The sequence below is a fragment of the Staurois parvus genome, unplaced genomic scaffold, assembly GCF_062004578.1.
Source record: "Staurois parvus isolate SC_StPar_1 unplaced genomic scaffold, SC_StPar_1.0 ptg000232l, whole genome shotgun sequence".
In the NCBI taxonomy this organism is placed as follows: Eukaryota; Metazoa; Chordata; class Amphibia; order Anura; family Ranidae; genus Staurois; species Staurois parvus.
This window is the reverse complement of record NW_028318028.1, coordinates 8,161,926-8,186,328: the sequence shown is the minus strand read 5'-3', so window position 1 is coordinate 8,186,328 and position 24,403 is coordinate 8,161,926. Positions and strand designations below refer to the sequence as shown.

Genomic DNA, 24,403 nt, shown 5'->3' with positions numbered 1-24,403 from the left:
GTTTACTCTACAAGAGGATCTTACAGGTTCAGAAATGTCCTATTTGGACCTACATCTACATTTATGATACAGGGAATGCTAAGTGTGTAATATTGTGAAAGCCAGAACAAATGCTACAACAAAAAATAGCTTTCAGGTATATAAAACTTCAATGACCATAATGTGACCTCCTTATACATTACTATAGTAATAATGTATAGTATTGGACAGATTATAGTAGATTCAGTTTTGTTCAATAAACTATTGAAGTTTGCTAGTTTCACTGATGTAGCTGGTAAGAAGGTTCCATTGGTGTTATAAAGCCTTCACCTCTTACTATATCATTATTCTTAACATACCTTTTATGATGATAATTATGTCTAGCATCTTATATGTGTCATAACTACCCACATTATTCCAATTATTTTACAGTTTGTCCTAGTTAAAGCTTTGAAAAAGGGCTGTTCCCAAAAATTCCAAGAAGTGAGAGTCACTTCTTCTGGGTACTCACAACAGAATCGTTTTAGTTGTTCACATGATAGAATAATTAGGATATCCAAAGAATGACAAAAGCTTAAAACCAATTTACTACACATCTCATTTTGAGGATTGTCCAATTTCTGTATCTATTTATAAACTGATTCTATATCATAATATATGCATATGAATTAGTTTTCCATGGATATAAAAGAGGCAGCGTTGAGCTTGAGGACAGTTTTGGACCTTTGTTATGTTAGCTCGGGTGGCTCAGAGACAATAACACAAGCATTATGGGACATACAAAGATGCTGATGATCAAAGGATTTCTATTCTTGCTTCTGTTGATTAAGACAGGTAAGTTGAGTATTTGACCAAGAAAATTAGATTTCAGAGTTTGTTTTACAGATTTTAATTATGACTATTTTTGAAGGCTGTATATTTTGATAAAAGCAGTAATTCTAATAAATCTAGACTATATTTGGGGCAAAAGTGCTCAACATTTACTACATAAAATGTATGTCAATTTTTATAGTAATATAATTTAACATATGGCCACTGTGTACATTTGAGTGAAATAGCAGTTTGATATACAGTACATGGCATAATATACTCAAAAGCTTTGACAAATAAAAATCTATTATAACCATTTCAGCTTCCTGTAGGGAAAACTATGAGCTGTGGTAATCAGTTCACCAACTACAATCAATCATTGAGAGTTTAAGAATCAGCTAGACTTAATCTTTCATCAACTTCAAAAGATATCTTTCTCAAAGTTCATTGTTTATAGTGGGAATTGTATTTTTAAGACAACTCTAAAAACCTAAGAAATCACTGTCTCTTGCGTGGACTATTTGTTCATTTGCACAATGATCTTTAGAATATTGAGAATTTCTTTTAGACTTTTGATTATTATTATGATTTAGAATATCTGCAAAATGATTCCTGAGTTATTTCCCTCTAGGATATATTATTCATTTTAAACCTGTTGTGATTGCATTATTACATTTAAACCTATCATCACTGAATTATTAATTTTAAAATTGCAAGTTTAAGAGAGAGCTCATTTTGTCTTTATATAAAGCACAAGTACACATCCAATATATAGAAAGTTCACAAATAGGGAAGAAAGGGGGCACTTCATTAATAACCTACTGCTTTCCTTGATTAAATTAATAACCCCAAACTAGGATCAGGCTTATGAGTGAGAGAGTATTAGTCCTTAGTACATGGTAATTGGCTGTGCTGGGATGTGGGAAGGAAAGTTTCTGAGCCCTTTTACTTGCAATGCAGGTGGTCAGCTTTGTCAACTGATGTGGAAGGATTTCAGAGCAAGGGTGACCAGATAATGAAAGAAGCCATAGAGTAACTAAACCCACTGGAAATCTCTCAGAAGTTAAATGTCGGTTTTTGGTGGAGTGACCTATTAGTTTAATAATGATAGGATTCCATAAAAATGCATAACTGTAAGCATGTACCTAAGATAAAAAAGAGTGATAAAGATGTCTCACTACCAGGGGCGGACTGACAACTCATGGGGCCCCCGGGCAATAGTGGATAATGGGGCCCCTGTGTCCTTGCCCAAACTCAAAAAAGCCTATGAAAAAGGTACCAGGGGCATCTCATGGGGCCCCCTACTGACCCCAGGCCCTCAGGCTGTGCCTGAGTTTCCAAATGGTCAGTCCGCCCCTGCTCACTACCTGTAAAAACCAAGTTGCTCCAGCTATCATTTTTACAGTCCAAATTTGAAGCTTGCAGATTTCACATTTATCTACTTGTCCACAAATCAGCAGTGGCATCCTCCAGTTCAAGGTAGGATCCATGTCTAGGTTGGTAGGGAAAGGACAAAATTATATTCAGAGGAGATTTCAATCACCTTATACAAATCTCAAAGATACTTTATATAACAAAATAACAAAATTTCTGCCCAATTTCCTTTAGATTTACCTTCAACTATGTAGTGCAAGGGCCCATCTAATTGGATACAACTGAAAGTGTTGTTTAGGTTTGACCTCATATTATATGGATTTTGGTAAATCTAAAGCAAAATTCTCAAGAAAATTGTGTAATGTATGGCCAGCCTTAGACTGAAATTCTACTTGTTGCAGCTGGAAAAGGAAAGAGGGTAAACAAGGGAGTTTGGTAGGAAGAGGAACATTTGAAGATTAATTTCAGTCAACATGGTTTAGTTTTTAATAAAATGGGGAGAAGTTAGTAGTTTGGGGCTGTCTGTGACCCTACTGAGGAGATTTCACAAACCCAAAAGATATAAAAAGTTATTTGGTCATTCAAATATCCAAAATACCACCTAAATGAAATGAAAAATAAGACTGGGGTGCGTTGGTAATTGAATGATCACAGGCTTTTAGTGCTTTGCCATTATTAATAAAACTTTATTTATGATATCAAAAATGTTAAAACCCGTTTTAAGAACCTGATAGAATAAATGAGCTGTAAAGAAGAGTTAGCACTTGAGTTTGTGAAGAAGTGACATTTTAAATTTAGCTCACCATTAAAACATTTTTTCAGGACTGCTCAATTAAGGCATTCCACTGGATTAGCATAATCCAATAGAATTACAATTCAGTAGAATAATTATCAATGTGGTGACACATTGTATTAAGCCCGAAAACAAGAATGTAATATATTGCATTTTACCCATCTATAAATGTGGTGTCTGGCTACTTTTCTTTATTTTCGATTGGTGATCCAGCCAGTAACACACACTGGGGTTTATTTACAATTGTTGGAGAGTGCTAAATCAGGCTCACTTCTGCATAGAAACCAATCAGCTTCTAACCTCAGCTTGTTCAAATATACTTTGTCAATAAAATCTGGAAGCTGATTGGTTTCAGTGCAAAAATGAGCCTGATTTTGCACTCTCCAGCTTTAGTAAATAAACCCCTTCTGTATTATGGTTTCTCCAGTCTGGATGGAAGCACAATGGAGACACCTTGGCAGATGAATTGGCAATATGGGGAGAGGGTAGCGGTAAATGCACCTAGCAGATTTATATGGACTTAACAAACAAATTAAAGCTAAACGCTAGCTTACACTTTTTAAGCAGTTATAGCAACACATTTTCCATTTCTGGAAAAGGCTTGGCATGAATGAATAACTGGTGGCCATTGTAAGCACCACTGCGAGTGGTAAATTGTTTGTTTCAACTCTCTAACTGCAACTGGACAGCTGGGTTGTTGAAAAATAACAGATTTACTGACCAGATCACCAGCTGAAAATAAAGCAAACGAAAAAACCTTAAAAAAGATTTCTAATGTAGCCAACACATCTAAGAATTGGTGAACTGCAATATAATACATTTTTAATTTTTAGGATTTAACACTACTTTAAATGTCTCTCACAGTCAAAACTTATAAAATGACATTGTGAACTGCAGTTGTGCCATTTATCTAGTAAAACAGATGTATGTCATGGAAATAGAAGATACATTGATTTGTTCAGCATTGCATTCATACTTAATCGGTTCCGTGCCACCCTATAGCAGAAATACAGCTACAGGGAGGCACAGGTGCACAAAATCACATATATATACATGTTTTTGCAGTTCCGGGTAGGGAACCCATGCCGCCATTCTCAGCCTCAGCTGTCAATCACCAGGTCCCGGCTGGTGATTATTCGCCGGCTCCCAGTGATCGCCGAGCAGGGGCGGACTGACCATTCGAGCACTTGGGCACTTGAGTCAGCAGGGGGCCCCATGAGATGCCCCTGGTACCTTTCATTGGCTTTTTCATAGGCTTTTTTGGGTGTGGGCGAGAACACGGGGGCCCCATGATCCCCTATTATCCGGGGGTCCTAGGAGTTGTCAGTCCGCCCCTGTCGCTGAGTATCTCCAACGGGGGAGAGAACAGAATGTAAACAATTCAGATCTCTCCCCTTTCAGCTCCAGCACACTGCTTTGTATGGCACTGTATAGCAGATCCATACAAAGCAGTGTGCTTACAGTGGAAAGCACGTACACAGCATACTGTGAAACAGCACACAGTTAACCCTTTGATCACCCTGCATGTTAACCCCTTCCTGCCCAGTGTCATTAGTACAGTGTCAGTGCCTTTTATTAGCACTGATTACTGTATTGGTGTCACTGGGGATGTCAGTTACACCTACTCAGTTCCCCCAATGTCAGAATGCCTGCCGCAGCCATTTGTAAATGTTATAACTTGCACGTAAACCAATTAATTTACATATTGGGATTTGTTTTTAGTAAAGACATGTAGCAGAATACGACTGCTTTTTACAGCCTTTATAGGTGTAAAAGCAATCAGTGTAAAAAAAAATCTTCATCACCCCCCACAAGTAGTACAGTGTCACCATGGTGATGCTGTACTGCTAGGGTGACAGTATGTAAAAAAAAATATATATATATATAAAAAAATGTTTAAAAATGATAATTTTTGGTTATAAACTAATTTGGGTTATTTTTTTTTACTAAAAAGATAACGGAATACATTTTGGCCAAGATTTATGATGAAATACTATTTGTTTGCAAAATGTTTGAAAAAAAGGGTTTTTCTTATAATTTTTGAACTTTTTCATTTACATAGCAAAAAAAAATAGAAATCCCAGTGGTGAATAAATACCACCAAAATAAATCTTTATCTGTCTCAAAAAATGCTAAAAAATTCATATGGGTACAGTGTTGCATGACCGCGCAATTGTCATTCAAAGTGTGATAGCACTGAAAGCTAAAAATTGGCCTGGACAGTAAGGGGGTAAAAGTGTCCGGACTGGAAGTGGTTAAGTAATTTGAGAATATTATTATTAATATTGTTTAATTATTAAAAGAGCACCACCATAGGTTCAATATATATAGACTTTCAATGCAACAATAAAGACATCTCTAAAAATAGGGCATTGTCGATCCTTCAATATATTTTAATGCCCTTGCAATTGTCATTAAAAAAAGATTTGAAAGCTAAGAAATAAAATGCCACATATGCTGGAGAAAAAAGAGAGAGGAAAACTCAAAAGATGTTCAGCTGATTCAAATTATGCTCCCTTTACCACCAAAAAAAGCGAGGGGCTGGAAAATCAGCATTAAGCAAAAATAAAAAATGTCCAAATGGACAAAGTAACAAATCTGCTGTTTGTTTAACCTCCTTGGCGGTATGATTCTTTCCGATTTTTTGTGCTGAAAGCAGTACCATTTTTTTGCATGGAAATATGTAGTTTTTTATTGTAGGCTGTAATTTTTAGGAATAACACTGAAATCTGTACGAACAAGAGTCTAGTAAACATTCCGGATTTGATAAAACTTAAAACACGAAATCATAAATTATAATTTAATAAATAATCATAAAAAATAATAATATAATAATAATAAATTTAATTCAATAATATAATCAAACCAAAAACACTGAAATTTGAAATACAGAGGCAAATTTGCACATCGCTGAGCAAAGTCGCAAAATCGTTTTCAGTGTCTGATGCCAAATTTCCCCATGAATCATTATCACTCAATTCTGCAAGTGGTTCTGATTTACTATTGCTGTTCTCTAGCTGGTCTAAAACCGCTTTTGACGTAAAGGGACGCTTTTTGGACGCCATGGACTTTTCTAAGTTTCTAGGCACAAAGAACAGTCAAAATGCAGGCAGGGCGCAGGACAAAGCAGTAGGGACAAAATATATGTGAAATGCATTGAAACAGCAATGACAGCAAAAATGACATTTTTTAAAAATTTCAAATTTGCCACCGGTTCCGGCGCCCATACGTCCCAACGTCACAGGGACCGGAACACGGAAGCCGGATGCCGGCATCGGCTGGAGGAGATGGCCGGGGACGCTGCAGGGGACACATCGTGGGAGCGAAGGACAAGGTAAGCGCTGCAGGGACCCCCTGAGCAACGCCGCATGGTAAGCCCGAGTGTAGCTCGGGGTTACCGCTCCTGCTACTCAAATTTTACCCCGAGCTACACTCGGGAAAACCGCTAAGGAGGTTAAAGCTGAAACCTATTATATAAAACATTATAATATAGATATAAAAGTTGCTAATGAATGCAGTTATGTGTGCATTGAAAAAAAAATTCTTACATTTATACACCTAGTGTAAATACCTACATTTGAGTATATATTATTGTTCTGTAATTTTCTGTACTCAGACTGGAAGACTTGAGGACAATCTGGAGTCCTGCACATACTGGGGTTGATTTATTATACTTGGAGAGTGCAAAATCAGCTTAGAGGTTTTTTTTGTCAAAGCTTAATTGACCAAACTGAAGTTAGAAGCTCATTGGCTACCATGCACAGCTGCACCAGATTTTGCACGCTCCAGTTTTAGTAAATCAATTCCACGGTTTGCTACGCCTTCACTCTTCAATTATAGGCAGGGACAGCATGGTGCATAGCTACAGTAGAGAAAAGTTAGGTCACCATCCTGACTGTATTTTTTTGCTTGAGGTGATTGTAGCCGTATTAGTGCATTTGGGACAGAAACAATTGAGTACTGTCCGTGATACTTTTTTTATTTGCACTAACAAACAATTTTAAGGACAAGCTTTCGGGGAGTGTCCCCTTCTTCAGGTCAAAGCAGTACTGATCACAAAGGGTTAGAAGAGATGTTTTGGAGTTGGAATAAAAAAAAGGAAAAGAAAAGAACAGAGATAAGATAAGACACAGCAAAAGCAAATTCTGGGGAGGGGGGAGACAACACTAGCAGAGGCAGTCATGCTTGAGGTGATAGTCATAAAACTGTTGGATTATGAGTGAGGAATCCCATGTCCAAATTCAGGCCATTATCTCTTGTATCAAATAGAATTATCATTCTTAGTTCAAAAATTTTTCTTTCCTGAATAGATTTGAAATTTCATTTAAGAACTAAAATATTGAGGTCTCCCAAAGTGACCCTTTGTGATCAGTACTGCTTTGACCTGAAGAAGGGGACACTCCCCAAAAGCGTGTCCTTAAAATTGTTTGTTAGTGCAAATAAAAAAAAGTATCACGGACAGTATTTAATTGTTTCTGTATGATTTTTGTAAAGGCTGTGTAAATCTCAGCAATTTAGGGCTAGAAAGAGGAACTGTCTTACCTCTTGTAGGTAAGACAGTTCCAATATACAGTATGGATTTCAGTGGAAAAAAATCGAATTTAAATAAAAGGCACTGAAAATAAGACTGCTATAAAATTTAAAGACAAATATGATTGTCCCATGCATGTTTTAATATTCTACAACCTAATTTAGAATATCATGTATACATTTTTTGTAATAATTTATAACCAAATTTGTATGTATTTTTTCATCTAATTTGCCAAGAACTAATCATCATAACAACATTAAAATCATACAACATACTGTGAATGCCAACAACAAAATTCCATGAGCAATTACCATTTTTGTAACATACAGTATTATCATTAATTTAAATGCATGCAAGAAGAAACAATGCAACTTATAGCATTATAAAAGATAAAAAGACATTAAAATCTGCATGCAGACACTCATGCATAGCTTTGCACCTTACCTTCTGGTGTTTGGAAACATTCTGATTCAGTTTAATGTACATTGTTATTCCAAAGCTAGGATCTGCTGACGTTTAATTAAACAAAACTGACTCATAAATCAAATGCATAAAGTGATTTACAAGCTTTTCGTACTGTGCTCAAACTGCAGTAAAAAATATTCTCCTTGGGATACATATTACAAAAGCTAGATCTCATAGTTAGTGAGTTTGCCTATTCCCTTCAGTTTGTTTTAATCATTTTTAATGACTGGCAACAATGAAGGTTTGAACAGTGTGCACACCTAAATAACACAAGAAGGATCATAAATTACAGCACGAAGGGAGGGGCTGAGGGTATGTACACATTGTTCTTTTTACATTTTGCAAATTATGGAACATTTAGGGCAATCCAGGCAGAAATTCACTTGAACAGAGTGTGTTCTCACATATGTTAACATGCATTGTGAAAAAAATTAAGCCTTGCATTTGTTACATAGTTACATAGTTAGGCTGGCCACACACTATACAATTTTCTTACAATTTTCAGTCCAATTTCTGCTCAATTTCCTTTAGATTTACCTTCAAGTATGTAGTGCAAGGGCCTGCCTAATTGGATACAATTTAAAGTGTTATTTAGGTTTGACCTCATTTCATATGGTTTTTGGTAAACCTAAAGCAAAAATCTCAAGAAAACTGCATAATGTATGGCCAGCCTTAGTCTGGCTGAAAAAAGACAACAGTCCATCTAGTTAAAAAAAAAAAAAGTTATAATCCTATACCCACAGTTGATCCAGAGGAAGGCAAAAAAACCCCCAGCAAAACATGATCCAATTTACTCCTGCAGGGAAGGAAATTCCTTCCTGATCCCCCCGAGAGGCAATCGGATATTCCCTGGATCAACTTTATCTATAAATGTTAGTATCCAGTTATATTCTGTGTATTTTAGAAATAATCTAGGCTTTTTAAAGCAATCCACTGAGCTGGCCAGAACCATCTCTTGAGGAAGTCTATTCCACATTTTCACAGCTCTCACTGTGAAGAAAACTCTCCGTGTTTGGAGAATAAATCTCTTTTCCTCCAGACATAAAAATAGTGCCCCTTGTCCTCTGTGATGACCTCAGGGTGAATAGCTCTACACCGAGTTCACTATATGAACCACTGATGCAGGGGCGGACTGACAACTCATGGGGCCCCGTGTCCTTGCCCAAACTCAAAAAAGCCTATGAAAAAGGTACCAGGTGCATCTCATGGGGCCCCCTACTGACCCCGGGCCCTCGGGCAGTGCCCGAGTTTCCAAATGGTCAGTCCGCCCCTGCACTGAGGTATTTATACATGTTGATCATATCCCCCCTTAATCTCCTCTTCTCAAGAGAGAATACATTCAGTTCCTCTAATCTTTCCTCATAGCTGAGCTCCTCCATGCCTCGTATCAGTTTGGTTGCCTTTCTCTGCACTTCCTCCAGTTCCCCAATGTTCTTTAAACATTTGTGGATGTGAATCCTGCAAGATTCTATTCAAGTCAATTAAACAGGATATTTCAAAGAACATGTGGCAAGGCATTTTACCACATTGCATGTTGCTGTATGGTGTGAATGAGACATCAGGTGTCCCACACTGCCTGGGAAGGATCTGCATACACATACACTGTACATTACATATATACATGACATATTCAGTACATTAGAAGGGTTCTACCAAACTTTAATGCTGATTCTCACCTATTTCACTCTAGACCTTGCCATCACACTTCAGAGAATAATTTTTAAGTGTGAGGGTTTGAATCTCAGACATCACTTTATATGTGCCTTTCAGATGGAACCATGTATCGTCTGTGGTGTATGGCTGGCAGTCTACCCTGCAATTCTGTTTAGTTGATACGGGAAGCATATGTGTGAAGTGAGTGTGACAGAGGCACCCCAAATACAGCACACAAAACAAAATCCTAAATTCTCTATTTGGATGCAGAGCCTCTTCACCAGATAACGTGTCCATGATCAGGGTAGGCCGCACAGGTCCTTGGCCAGGTCAAATGCTAATGATCATAGTAGACAATACATGTTCTTGGTAGGTTGCATGATTTGATCAGGTTAGCCAACACAAATAATTAATCAAAAAAAGTCAATACAAACATATTTTGCTAAAATGTAATATTCTTTTTATAAAAATGGTTGTAAAGGCTGAAGATTTTTTACACTAGTGCAGCTTTATTCTTTATCCAGCACTGTGTACAAGAGCAGTGGCTCTGTTGGCCCTCTCCCTAGGTTCAGAGACAACAGAAGGAGCTGTTGGCTTCTACTGCTAGAATTACAATTTCAATTACAGCCAGTGAAGAGGGAGCAGGGCAGGGATGAGCTGCCCTCTGTGTGTCGATGGACACACAGAGCGTGGCTTTGGAGCGAACCCTCATGACCACTCCTATAGTAAGTGACTTGCTATGGGGAACTCATCAGGTTGGAGGAGCACCTGCAGGGGACTCAGGAAGAAAGGGTGGTTCGGGTCTGCTGTGTGCAAAACCATTGCATAGAGCAGGTAAGTATAACATGTTATTTAAAAAAAAATAGGGGTTTACGATCACTATAATAAACATTTGTTCACTCAATCAAGAGTGGCTCATATTCAAAAAAGGGATAATAATGGACTCATGATTGTTAAAAACAATACACAGAAGCTATAAGCCATATAGCCCATCTGTATGCAACCCCTAAGAAGTCATGCAAAGTGTCATAATATGATGTATTTGACCCGGGGGTTTATAATAATACCAAAACCACCCTAGATTCAACATGTACATATGTTATGCAATGGTATTAATTGGTCTTGTGAACACAAAGTAGACTGTGAAGATGTTTCATAATTCACTGCATTATACTTCATGCTTCTTCAGGAGAAGGGCATTCAAGAACAATGGGGTTAATTTACTAAGGCACCCTGTCTGAAAATGGTTGCAGTTCCTTGCATGACCGACTACTTTTAGACAGAGAAGAGATTTACTAAAGAACTCAGTCAACAAATAGACACAATTTGGAATTCACTGATGGTCACAAAACTCAGCAACTGTCTAAATGAATTCACCTCTTAGAACCAGGTGAACAGCAGAGAAAAATCTTTGCCATGATCTCAAGCAATTTATATTTCCTATACATATGTGGAATACCTGCTTTAAAAGAATTCTAATTTTGTCTGTATAAAGTGATATATTTAAAAAAATCCAAACAGGCATTGACTTCACCTAGTTCAAACATTTCAGTAGTGACACGACTGAGCATGCTCAGACCAGGAAAACTAAAGAGTGCCTTAACTCTGTTGTTTTTGGTGAACTGCTAGTAGATAGTAAATGCCTTTGTTGGCAAGCCTGGAAACGTCATTGAAAAGAGCGAACCTGTTTTTGTGAAAGTGTAATTATTAAACAGGCTAACACATATATATATATACCACACCAATTGCAGCTTCTTACCAAATGATGAGACCCAAAATTATAGGTGGTGTTATAGCAGCATGTTGTGAGCAATCATTCATCACCAGCCTTGGAACCATATGGCAGATCACAGCAACAGGTTGTTCAATGGCACTCAGGAACTCCAGGGTACATCAGCATGGATTCACTGTTTGCATCTCCCCTCCCCCATGTACAGTATATTTAGCCCCCAGTCACATCGGGTGCGATTTGGCATGCAATTTGCATGCCAGGCGACTTACAAATCGCATGCCAAGTCGCACCCTATTGTCTACAATTACTGCGGTCAAATCTGCGCGGTTCAGACTAGGTCGGAGTCGCACCGATTTCTAAAGTAGTACATGCACTACTGTGTCAGATGTCTTGCAAATCGCACATGAAATTGGCATGTCCCCCAACTTTGAAATCATGTGACTTCACTGTAAGTCGCACGATTTTAAAGTCGGGCTTGATGTGTGTGGGTGTAAGCCATGTAAGGGATAAGCAAGCATTCCATACATTCCATAGAGCAGCCCGCAGAATTTGTGTAATAAATATCATGCATCTACTCACATAAGTACAAGGATAAATCACATGGCTAAATGTACATGGCAGAGCGGAGGTGGAAACAGTGAATCCCTGCTTCATAGATTTTTTTTCTTGTGTTATGATTCTTTGTATTGGGATACATATAGCCAACACACATATGAATTAGTAACACAGTGCCACATTTGTATTCCATTTGAAATATATTGCTTGTTACACTGAGCATGCCCAGGGACCTAAGACTGGTTGACACCACAGAGTTGCAGTCTACAGGCATGTGACAGCACAGTGGCTTAGTGGTTAGCACTACTACCTAGTAGTACTAGGGTTGCTGGTTCAAATCCCAACCGTGGCACTACTTGCATGGAGTTTGCATGTTCTGCCTGTGTGGGTTTCCTCCGAAACACATGCTGGAAGTTGTTTTGGCTCTTGTCTAAATTGTCTCTATTATATAAATGTGAATTAGGGATCTTATATTGTAAGCTACTTGAAGGCAGGGCCTGATGTGAATGTACAATATATGTAAATTGATGGCACTATAAAAGTACCTGAACTAATAATAGTGCATGTTTTATAGGTGTTTTTTGCAATCTGGTACATTGTAGAAGGTTTCACATAATGTAAACAAAAGAGCTGACATTACAAATAAAAAAGTGTGTGTGTGCAGGACCATAGGCTCAGATAAGGGATTGTTAGTGATTTTTAAGAGAAGCCACACTTTTTATTTTTTTTTTTGGCCATGGGGTTCCCCTTCAGATCCCTGACAGACTGAAGGGCCCATGCTCTTTGGTACATGTTGGCTATGCTGCTTTCATTCTGCTGTCATTGGGGATGAGTCTCTGGTTGTTATAATGCCAGCAGGTGCTGTCTCCTAACAACCCACAATATTTGCAGGCAGTAATGCATGTCAGTGCGTTTAGGAGGTGTCTGGCCATGTCCCAGTGTAGGTCCGTGCAGAACACATTCATCATCAGGGGTGGACTGACCATTTGGAAACTCGGGCACTGCCCGAGGGCCTGGGGTCAGTAGGGGGCCCCATGAGATACCCCTGGTACCTTTTCATAGGCTTTTTTGAGTTTGGGCAAGGACACAGGGGCCTCATGATTCCCTATTGCCCGGGGGCCCCATGAGTTGTCAGTCCGCCCCTGTTCATCATGCTCTAATTTGGTGGGCTGCACAAAAACAGGCTGCATTGGGGGGAACTAGAGCCATTGGAATAGATGTGAATACTGGATGTGTTTGGATGATGAATGTCCTTGTCAGCAATTTGGGTGAAGCAGCCATCACAAATGTGAGATGTCCTGCTCTGTACCCTGCACATGCTCAATGACTTACAGCTTGTATTTGTTTTTCTTTTTAGCACTGAACATGCCCAGGGACTTAGACATTTCACATTTTCTGGTGCGCACTGCATAGGTACATACGTTTAGATAACTGTTGCTTTCTTTCTGTGCATGCTAATGGACTTGGATCTTTGGCCTGTAGTCTGTGAATTGATACACATAGCCAAGAGCTAACACATTTTGGAGGAGTATTTGCCTGCTAATCAGGTGCAATCACTGGAGGCTTTTATGAAGAGACAGATTGAATGGAAGTGTCCTTCATTGGGTGTGCTAACAATATATATAACCTATGTTATATAAAGGACTGCAGTAGTGGGATTTGCTCTGCACAAGAAGAGGCCAGATTATTTTCTGTCAGTCCGAGCAGGAGGAGGAGGAGCAGGAGGAGGAGCAGGAGGAGGAGGTGGAGCAGGAGCAGGAGGAGGAGGAGGAGCAGGAGATGAAGATGATTAACACCCTATGTTTTATGTTTGTTTAGTGTGTTTGCTGTAATTGTTGTGCATTTGTCCTTCAAAAGTGGGTTTTTGTGGGCACGGTTTCAATTTTGTGTGTATTTTTCCAGACTAACCATGTGTTTATGGTTTGTGAGCATCTGCTAACCTTTGTTGTTACTAACAAATGTCATTTGTTTGACTTCTACAACTCCTAACTTTGCTTTAGTTTGCTTTATCATGTAGACAGATATGCAGCTTCCTGCTTCCCATAAACAGAAATGTATGTGTAGGAACTGGGGGGGGGGGGATTGGCGCTATGTTCTTTTTTTTTGTTTTTTTTAATACCCGATTTTGTTTTTAAGAATCTTGCACTTAACAAATTGATATGGGTAGAATGGTGAGATCTGTTGTAAATGTTGTTGTGAAATGTGTTGCCTGGTTAACATTGGCCTTAGTTTGTTCCCAGTTGTACACTGTGAAAGTTAAGTTGTGATCTCTTTGTAGATGGTAAGCTGTTATGGGTAGTGCCTTTCTAACCCTATTGTAAAGTGCTGTGCAAAATGTAGCACCATAAATACCGTTGTTTTTTTTTTACACAAGTAAATGAATGTACCTAATTGTGTTGCTGCTGTCAAAATAAATGAAGAATATTAAACTATTTATGTACTTGATAGACTGATAAACCTTTTTCTTCCTCAAGTGGAATATATTAACATCCATACAAATAACAGTCTACACAATTAACGCTTTATTCTGTACAAATGCAAGGTGTTAAATAAAAATAACCCCCCCCCCCTTCTTTAACAGCTCCAAAACTGAATGTCAACTTTCATTGAATTCAGTTGCTGGATAAGCAGTCTTTAACATGTCAAATTGGGCCTTTTGATTGTGTTTTTTTTTTAATTCACTAGTTGCAATCTGAGGAACACCAATTAATTTGTAAAAAAGTAAAATAGTTTTCATAATAAATGTATTTCACACAAAAGGAAATCTATTTGCATGTATGGGGGCCACGCTCGCACATAAAAATTAGTTATCGCACACAAAGGGTCTTGGGACCAGCTCCCAGGAAGGAATTGCGTCTTCACATTTGTGGAAGTAGGATCGCATGCACCCAGAAACCAAGAAATGTCAGTTCCTTGGCTAAAAGTAAACACAAACACAGCAGCTGGAGGCAGGTGACACTTGCCAAACTCGAAAATGCAGGAACTTCAAACAGAGGTGTCAATTGTGTGTATTTTTTTGCTCCAACACCTTCTTTCAATCAAGGCTGAAGAGGAGGAGGCACTGCTGCTGGGGCTGGAGCCTTCAGCAGAGTAGATAGGAGAAGTACAGCCAAGTGCCTTCAGCAGCCATGGCTTTTTTGCACCATGGGTATACTTTGAAAACATGCAGGACTCGGATGTCCTTTACAGGTTTTGCTTAGGGAAGAAGCAGTTATACACCTCTATGACCTCACATATATACTAGTGCCAACTAACCAGCTAGCATGTGTTTGGGGTGTCCGTTAAAAACAGGCACAGGGAGAACATGCAAACTCCAGGCATGTGGTGCCATGGCTGTGATTTTAACCAATGACCCTAGTGTTAGCAGGCAGAAGTGGTAACCACCAAGTCGCTATGCTGCCCTTAAAGTAGAATACATAGTAGTACCATGATTCAAGAATTAAGATATATAATTAAACATAGATATTATAAAAACAATTTGATTTAGACATTGCTAATTATTTGTCAAATAACAGAGATATAGTTGTTATGAATCTGAAGAGGAAACCCCATGGCTAAAAAAAATAAACAAAGTGTGGCTTCCCCTCCAGAATCACTAACACGTCCTTATCTGAGCATACAGTCCTGTAGGCCAGGAAAAAAGAGGTGCAAGAGCAATCCCCCCAACAAAATTAGTGCATGTACTTATATAGCACTGTCAACTTACACAGTGCTTTACATATATACTGTATTGTACATTCACATCAGACCTTCAAGGAGTTTACAATCTAAAGTTCTGAACTCACATTCATATAATAGGGGCAATTTAGACAGGGCCCAAAACAACTACCAGCATGTCTTTGACGCATGGTAGGAAACCCAGATAGGCACAGCCTGCAAATGCCATGCATTTAGTGCTATGGCTGGGATTTGAACCAGCAACCCTAGTGTGGCTAGGCAAGAAATGCTAACCACTAAGCCACAATGCTGACCATGATATAGAGTATATAGTAGAACCATTATTCAAGAATTAAGATATATAATTATAAGTAGATATTATGAAAATATTCAAATTAAACATTAAACATTATTTTTCATATAATAGAGCTATAACTGTAATTTTTAGAAATATATTTAACATTAGAAAAAAGCATGCATTACTCTGTAACATTAATTAAAAAATGCATTTGTTTGCAGAACATGTAAAAAACACTTCAAAAGAAGAGTTAATAATAGAATTAACATCAAAAGAAGCCAAACACCATATCACACCTGCCAATCATTTCTTTTTACGCACGCACGCATGCAGGCACACACACAGGGGATCTTGGCTTAATCCTGCTCTCCTACTCCCTCTAGGGACCAAGTTTAGCATTACATATAATGTAAACATGACTATTCCAATTTGAAATTTACTAAAAGTCGTTTTCCTATGTGAAGTTGCTTTTCCATTCACCATGGCAAAGTCTCAATTGCTTCAATTAGGTGAATTTTGGTGTCTAACAGCTATTGCTTCATCTTATTCTTAGTAAATCAACCCCAATGTGTCCAGGTATGTCGACACATGGGAACTATGTAATCCCCAGCAAACAAATCCAGGGCATTTCCAAGGATAGGAGTGGAACAGAGACTGGGCTAGTATGTACTTTGTATGTTACAATGTCGGGTCTACCACTATGAGTGTAGCCTGGATGCATGGTATAATAATCTACAGGTTGAACACTGGACCCCGACACTCTGGAGACAGCACAGATCCTTTACTGACTGCAGTGCTGTATTTGGACCAGAGAGACACACTCATAGGGATGGCTCTGGGGTTGTAATATAAATACTCTCTCTTCCACTTTCCTCCTTGGAAGTGTCCTGGGTGAATTTCTTTGCTTGGGCTTATGTGGTTTTCATGTGTCGACATGGAAAACAGAGACCGCTCCAGGTGAGTGCTGGAAATGTATATTCCCTCCACATACACGTTGGTGCCGGCCCGATCTGTGATCACAGGAACAATGCTAAGAAACAAAGGTTAGATGCACTAGCAATGATGTAGCAGATAAAATCCTTTATTGGAATCTTCACAAACAGTGTAATAAGAACATCACAGCTCCAAGACTGGACAGAGAAACAGTAAACACGTTTTCCACTAACACGTGCTTAGTCATTACTGAATTTCTCACCTTTAAATATCATGTAACAGCTGATTTCAATTAGTGGTTTAACTTAATTCAGAAACAACAATACATGCAATTAAAACAGCACATCACTAAGAACATAATACAAAAAAGAAAAGAAGAACAAAGGAAAACCACCTCTTGTCAGTGCTGTACCCGAAAAGCATCAATGTATCACATACATACTTACATTATCAAGAAAGATACACAAACATTTTCAGTCTATTCTGTGCAAGTAGGGAAGTGAACTGGCCAAAAAGAAAAAAATAATAGAATGACAGATATAGGGATAAATTACAAAATGAATAAATCTGAATGAAAATAAAACAAATCTTACTCATAAAAGTGAGTAACATCCCATTCAGCATTTAACCCTTGAAGAATACGGGTCTGTAAATTAAAAATCCAACACACTTCCTGCTTGTACAAAAGATGGAAAGTGTCAGCCCCTCGTACAGGGGTTTTAACCCTTTCTATCTTGGATGCCAATCGCAGAACAGTGACCTTCATGTAAAGAATTAAAGTGTTTAGATACATTAGTGGAGCGATTCTTTCTCACATCACCCAAATGTTCAGGAAACCTGTCTTTCAATTTCCTGCTTGTTCGGTCACATATTGTATGTGGTAGACATGACAGGTGATTAAATAAATCACGTTTGGTGTTACAATTGAAAAAGTTCTTCATTTGGAATGTCTTTCCACTGATGGTGGAACAAAAATTGTTTCCCATAACAGACAGTCCAAGGCACCACATCTAAAACTGCCTTGGAAATCAAGCCAAGGAGTAGATTGGATCGGCATTGGATTGAAGAAACTAGGGGACAAAGTTCTACCTAGACAGAGTGTCCTTATGGGAATAATGTTAATACCCTTGTTCTTAGAACAAATATCATCATTATACAAGATCGATAAATATCTATTGATAATGTTGTTCACTTGTCTAAACTCTGGACTATAACACAGAACCAAGGAAGGACGACTGAACTTATCCAATTGTTTTTTCCTAGTACCGTTAAGCATCTCAGATCTGTTTTTTTGTTTTGCAATTAAATAGGCTCTATCAAGAGCCCACTTACGATACCCCCTTTCTGTGAACCGTTGGAACAGTAATTGCGATTCCCGTTCAAAGTCCAAAGTATCACTGCATACACAACGTAAATGCAAGAACTGTCCCACAGGTATCCCTTTGATGGTATGTCTGGGATGGCTTGATTGTGCCAACAATAGACTGTTACCAGGCAGTGGCTTCCTATACAATGTAGTGCTTACTTGCCGTTCTCCTGCAACCAGAAAAAAAACATCTAAGAACTCTATAGTATTTTTTTTAAATTGACCAGTAAAGGACAAATTACAATTATTCTTGTTAAGATATTCCAGGAAAATGTCTGGCTGCATACCCCGACCATTGCAAATCAATAACAGATAGTCAATATATCTATACTAAACTATAATCTGGCCTCTAAATGGATTACTCCCAGCAAAGATGTTAGACCGCCCCCACCAACCCATAAAAAGGTTGGCGAGTGAATGCAAAAACTTCGCCCCTGTCACTGCCCCACATCTCTGCAAATAGTATACATGATCAAAAACAAAATAATTGTGTTGTAATAAATACTCTAATACTTCTACAATGAAACTGCAATGCTCAGGGGACAATTCAGTGTAATTTTGTAGATAGAACATGACTGCTGCACAAGCCAAATCATGTGGGATGAAGGAGTACAGGTTTGCCACATCACATGTTCTTGAATACCTCTCTCCTGAAGAAGCATGAAGTGAAACGCGTTGAGATGGTAAACACATCCACAGCCTTCTTTGTGTTCACCAGATCAACAAATACCCTTGTATGATACAGTATATGTACAGTTTGAATTTTGGATGGTATAGGTATTATTGTAAACCTCTGGGTCAAATACATTCAGATGGGCTTTGTGGTTTATAGCTTCTGCATATTGTTTTTAACATTCATAAGGCCATTGTTATCCCTTTTTTAATATGAGTCATTCTTGTGTGAGTGACCAAATGCTCATTAATAAAAGATTACATTTTATCAAAATATGTTTATATTGACATTTTTTTAAAGATATATCCACCTGAAAAACATCATGAATAGGCTAAAGTCTAACTACAGATAATGCCTATCAAAAAATATTGTTTGAGAATGTTTAAAGCACATTAAAGTCCCTTTATGCTTCTCTTCACTTATTAAATTGTAATCATTTTCTTTTGTGAAATGTATAGTTATAAATGCATAATATGCAAAATATAGTCCAAAGAAAAAGAATTGGAAGTCTCACAAAAATAACTCTGATAAAAATTGTCTCAAGAAAAGTGAATCTTGTAAAGAAAATTCTGGTACACACTGTAAATCTTCCAAGTGCTCCACCATCTCAATGTGCAATAGGAATTCTTACCAGAGTTTATGGACTCTAATAACAAGAGTCAAAGAGAGCATGGGAATTTTAATGGTCCCTATTGAAGAGATCCTCTGGATCAATTGCCATTCAACACCTCCTCAGCAAATGAATTTAGCCAATGCAAACATGAAAGGAAAGCCCCTGATGACCTTAGATGTGACAAAAAGGTGAAGCTACCACTCCAGGAAACAGGAAGTGATTTATTCAGATGTGTTTTTAAAGGCACCTATTACTTGCGACTTTGTAAGTAGTTTGCACACATTTTAAATAAAAAATCCTCATATAATTTTACATTATGTTGATCTTTCTGTTTTCCTTTCATGTTTGTATTGGCCATATGTATTTGTTGAAGAGAAGTTAGAAGATTTGAGGGTTAATCCAGAGGATGCCTTTTCCCTTCAACAGGGGCCATTAAACGTCACATGCTCTTTTTGACTTTTGTTATTAGAGTTCATCAACTCTGGTAAGAGTTCCTTTTGCACATTGAGGTGGTGGAGAGCTTTCAAGTTTTATTGTGTGGACCGGGATTTTATTTACAAGATTCACTTTTCTTGGGACAGTTTTTATCACATTTATTTTTCTGGGACTTCCAATTCTTCTTGGGACAATTTTTTGTATATTATGCATGTATAACTTTATGCATTTGACAGCATTGATATTCTAGTGCGGCATTTATTTACTATTTATACAGAATTTATATCCATAGCTTTGCCAGCTGCTTGTATGCTTTTTGGCGCAATTACATTTTTTTACCTTTTCACCTTTATGAATACCTGAACCTAATCTTTAAAATTACACATCAAAACCATAAAAAAAGTAGTTTGCACACATTTTAAATAAAAAATCCTCATATAATTTTACATTATGTTGATCTTTCTGTTTGGAAGGAATAGTGCCCCATCATTGGTACCAGTGGGAGGAATAGTGCCCCATCATTGGTACCAGTGGGAGGAATAGTGCTCCATCATTGGCATCAGTGGGAGGAATAGTACTCCATCATTAGTGTCAGTGGGAAGAATCGTGCCCCATCATTGGTGTCAGTGGGAGGAATCATGCCCCATCATTGGTGTCAGTGGGAGGAATCATGCCCCATCATTGGTGTCAGTGGGAGGAATCGTGCCCCATCAATGGTGTCAGGGGGAGGAATAGTGCCCCATCATAGGTATCAGTGGGAGGAAGTGCCCCATCATTAGTGTCAGTAGGAGGAATAGTGCCCCATCATTGGTGTCAGTGGGAGGAATAGTGCCCCATCATTGGTATCAGTGGGAGGAAGTGCCCCATCATTAGTGTCAGTAGGAGGAATAGTGCACCATCATTGGTGTCAGTGTGATGAATAGTGCCCCATCATTGGTGTCAGTGTGAGGAATAGTGCCCCATCATTGGTGTCAGTGTGAGGAATAGTGCCCCATCATTGGTGTCAGTGTGAGGAATAGTGCCCCATCATTGGTGTCAGTGTGAGGAATAGTGCCCCATCATTGGTGTCAGTGGGAAGAATAGTGCCCCATCATTGGTATCAGTGGGAGGAATAGTACCCCATCATTGGTGTCAGTGGGAAGAATAGTGCCCCATCATTGGTGTCAAAGGGAAAAATAGTGCCCCATCATTGGTATCAGTGGGAGGAATAGTGCCCCATCATTGGTGTTAGTGGGAGGAATCGTGCCCCATCAATGGTGTCAGGGGGAGGAATAGTGCCCCATCATAGGTATCAGTGGGAGGAAGTGCCCCATCATTAGTGTCAGTAGGAGGAATAGTGCCCCATCATTGGTATCAGTGGGAGGAAGTGCCCCATCATTAGTGTCAGTAGGAGGAATAGTGCACCATCATTGGTGTCAGTGGGAGGAATTGTGCCACATCATTGGTGCCAGTGTGAGGAATAGTACCCCATCATTGGTGTCAGTGTGAGGAATAGTGCCCCATCATTAGTGTCAGTTGGAGGAATAGTGCCCCATCATTGGTGTCAGTGTGATGAATAGTGCCCCATCATTGGTGTCAGTGTGAGGAATAGTGCCCCATCATTGGTGTCAGTGTGAAGAATAGTGCCCCATCATTGGTGTCAGTGTGAGGAATAGTGCCCCATTATTGGTGTCAGTGTGAGGAATAGTGCCCCATCATTGGTGTCAGTGGGCAGAATAGTGCCCCATCATTGGTGTCGGTGGGAGGAATAGTGCCCCATCATTGGTGTCATTGGGAAGAATAGTGCCCCATCATTGGTGTCAGTGGGAAGAACAGGTTAGGGGCAGTGGGACAGCAGGAGTGCAGTGGGACAGGTGAGGGGCAGGGTGACAGGTGTGGGGCAGGGTGACAAGAGGCATTGTGATGGATGGGGGCAATGGGATGGGGGAGGGAAGTAGAACGGGGGGGCAGTGTATCAGGGAGACAGTGAGACAGGGGTTTGGAAGCACCAGTCCTCCAAGCACTTACCTGTCCTGCAGCGGCTCCTCCAGATGGTGTCAGGATCATTGCAGGACAGGTGCCTGTGTCCCTTCTCCCTCAGGATCTTCGGCGGCGGCTGCAAAAGAGAGGGCGGGCTCCTTCTCCCTGACCTTGTCCTCTTCTTCTTCCTCCTCTACTGCCGCCGTGCTTCCCCCCCCCTTAAAAAGTGCTGCCCTAGGCAAATGCCTAGTTTGCCTCATGGCAAATACGCCCCTGGGGGTAGCTACTTATACAGGCGTACCTATATAAAAGAACTCATCTGAACTGCAGGTAGAAGGTAGAACAGGTGGAGCTTTGCAGAACATCAGCCTTCCTAAACATTGTGACATGTATGGCATGCAGGCATATGGAAGAGGAATGAGAGAAAACATCATAGCCTGTACTGCTTTGCAAAAAAAAATTGGCATGTAAAACAATACATGTGTTCCATTGTAATGCTCTTTTAATGGCACAATCCAGTTTACGTTTGTAGCAGTAGCAAACTTTCCTTCTATTATTCAGAAAGTGTTTATGAACACATGCATGTACAGCACATTTTAATAACCATTTATTAAGCTTCCCTTTGCCTTTTTGGTTAAAAATGAAAAAACATTATTCACTATGTGCAATGAAAAAATATTTTATGGTTGCTTTAATTTGTACATATATAACTAAGTTGTTTTTCACATACATGCACACAGATGCTCAGAGTCCTACTGCAGGCACCACAACCCCTGCTGGAAGTACCACAACCCCTGCTGGAAGTACCACAACCCCTGCTGGAAGCACCACGACCCCTGCTGGAAGCACCACGACCCCTGCTGGAAGTACCACGACCCCTGCTGGAAGTACCACGACCCCTGCTGGAAGTACCACGACCCCTGCTGGAAGTACCACAACCCCTGCTGGAAGTACCACAACCCCTGCTGGAAGCACCACAACCCCTGCTGGAAGCACAACAACCCCTGCTGGAAGTACCACAACCCCTGCTGGAAGTACCACAACCCCTGCTGGAAGCACCACAACCCCTGCTGGAAGCACAACAACCCCTGCTGGAAGTACCACGACCCCTGCTGGAAGTAGCACGACCCCTGCTGGAAGCAGCACAACCCCTGCTGGAAGCAGCACAACCCCTGCTGGAAGTACCACAACCCCTGCTGGAAGCACAACAACCCCTGCTGGAAGTACCACAACCCCTGCTGGAAGCACAAATACCCCTGCTGGAAGTACCACAACCCCTGCTGGAAGCACAACAACCCCTGCTGGAAGCACAACAACCCCTGCTGGAAGCACCACAACCCCTGCTGGAAGCACCACAACCCCTGTTGGAAGTACCACAACCCCTGCTGGAAGTACCACAACCCCTGCTGGAAGTACCACAACCCCTGCTGCAAGCAGCACGACCCCTGCTGGAAGTACCACAACCCCTGCTGGAAGTACCACAACCCCTGCTGGAAGTACCACAACCCCTGCTGGAAGTACCACGACCCCTGCTGGAAGCAGCACGACCCCTGCTGGAAGTACCACGACCCCTGCCGGAAGTACCACAACCCCTGCTGGAAGTACCACGACCCCTGCTGGAAGTACTACAAACCCTGCTGGAAGTACCACAACCCCTGCTGGAAGCAGCACAACCCCTGCCGGAAGTACCACAACCCCTGCTGGAAGTACCACGACCCCTGCTGGAAGTACCACGACCCCTGCTGGAAGTACCACGACCCCTGCTGGAAGTACCACAACCCCTGCTGGAAGTACCACGACCCCTGCTGGAAGTACCACGACCCCTGCTGGAAGCAGCACGGCCCCTGCTGGAAGTACCACAACCCCTGCCGGAAGCAGCACGACCCCTGCCGGAAGGAGCACGACCCCTGCCGGAAGCACTACAAACCCTGCTGGAAGTACCACAACCCCTGCTGGAAGTACCACAACCCCTGCCGGAAGCACCACGACCCCTGCTGGAAGCACCACAACCCCTGCTGGAAGTACCACGACCCCTGCTGGAAGTACCACAACTCCTGCTGGAAGCACCACGACCCCTGCTGGAAGCAGCACAACCCCTGCTGGAAGCAGCACAACCCCTGCTGGAAGCACCACGACCCCTGCTGGAAGTACCACGACCCCTGCTGAAAGTACCACGACCCCTGCCGGAAGCAGCACAACCCCTGCCGGAAGCAGCACAACCCCTGCCGGAAGTACCACAACCCCTGCCGGAAGCACCACAACCCCTGCTGGAAGCACCACAACCCCTGCTGGAAGCACCACAACCCCTGCTGGAAGCACCACAACCCCTGCTGGAAGCACCACAACCCCTGCTGGAAGCACAACAACCCCTGTTGGAAGTACCATAACCCCTGCTGGAAGTACCACAACCCCTGCTGCAAGCAGCACAACCCCTGCTGGAAGTACCACAACCCCTGCTGGAAGCAGCGTAACCCCTGCTGGAAGTACCACAACCCCTCCTGGAAGCAATGTAACCCCTGCTAGAAGTACCATAACCCCTGCTGGAAGTACCACAACCCCTCCTGGAAGCACCACGAC

General features: G+C 40.6%; 1 protein-coding gene across 1 annotated transcript; it reads left to right on the top strand.

The window, feature by feature from the left end:
* The first annotated feature begins 672 nt into the window (after nucleotides 1-672).
* LOC149460340 (uncharacterized) lies at nucleotides 673-24,213 on the top strand. The gene is made up of 3 exons (XM_089679913.1): nucleotides 673-813; nucleotides 22,567-23,763; nucleotides 23,807-24,213. The coding sequence occupies exons 1-3, from the start codon at nucleotides 750-752 to the stop codon at nucleotides 24,211-24,213; spliced, it is 1,668 nt and encodes a 555-aa protein (XP_089536039.1). The 5' UTR covers nucleotides 673-749.
* Nucleotides 24,214-24,403: the final 190 nt, after the last annotated feature.

Bases quoted from the DNA above. Each gene is read 5' to 3' on its own strand.
- LOC149460340 (XM_089679913.1), top strand. From the start codon at position 750: ATGGGACATACAAAGATGCTGATGATCAAAGGATTTCTATTCTTGCTT. The intron at 814-22,566 runs GTAAGTTGAGTA...ACATGCACACAG, and splicing joins GCTTCTGTTGATTAAGACAG to ATGCTCAGAGTCCTACTGCA. The intron at 23,764-23,806 runs GTACCACAACCC...CCCTGCCGGAAG, and splicing joins CACTACAAACCCTGCTGGAA to CACCACGACCCCTGCTGGAA.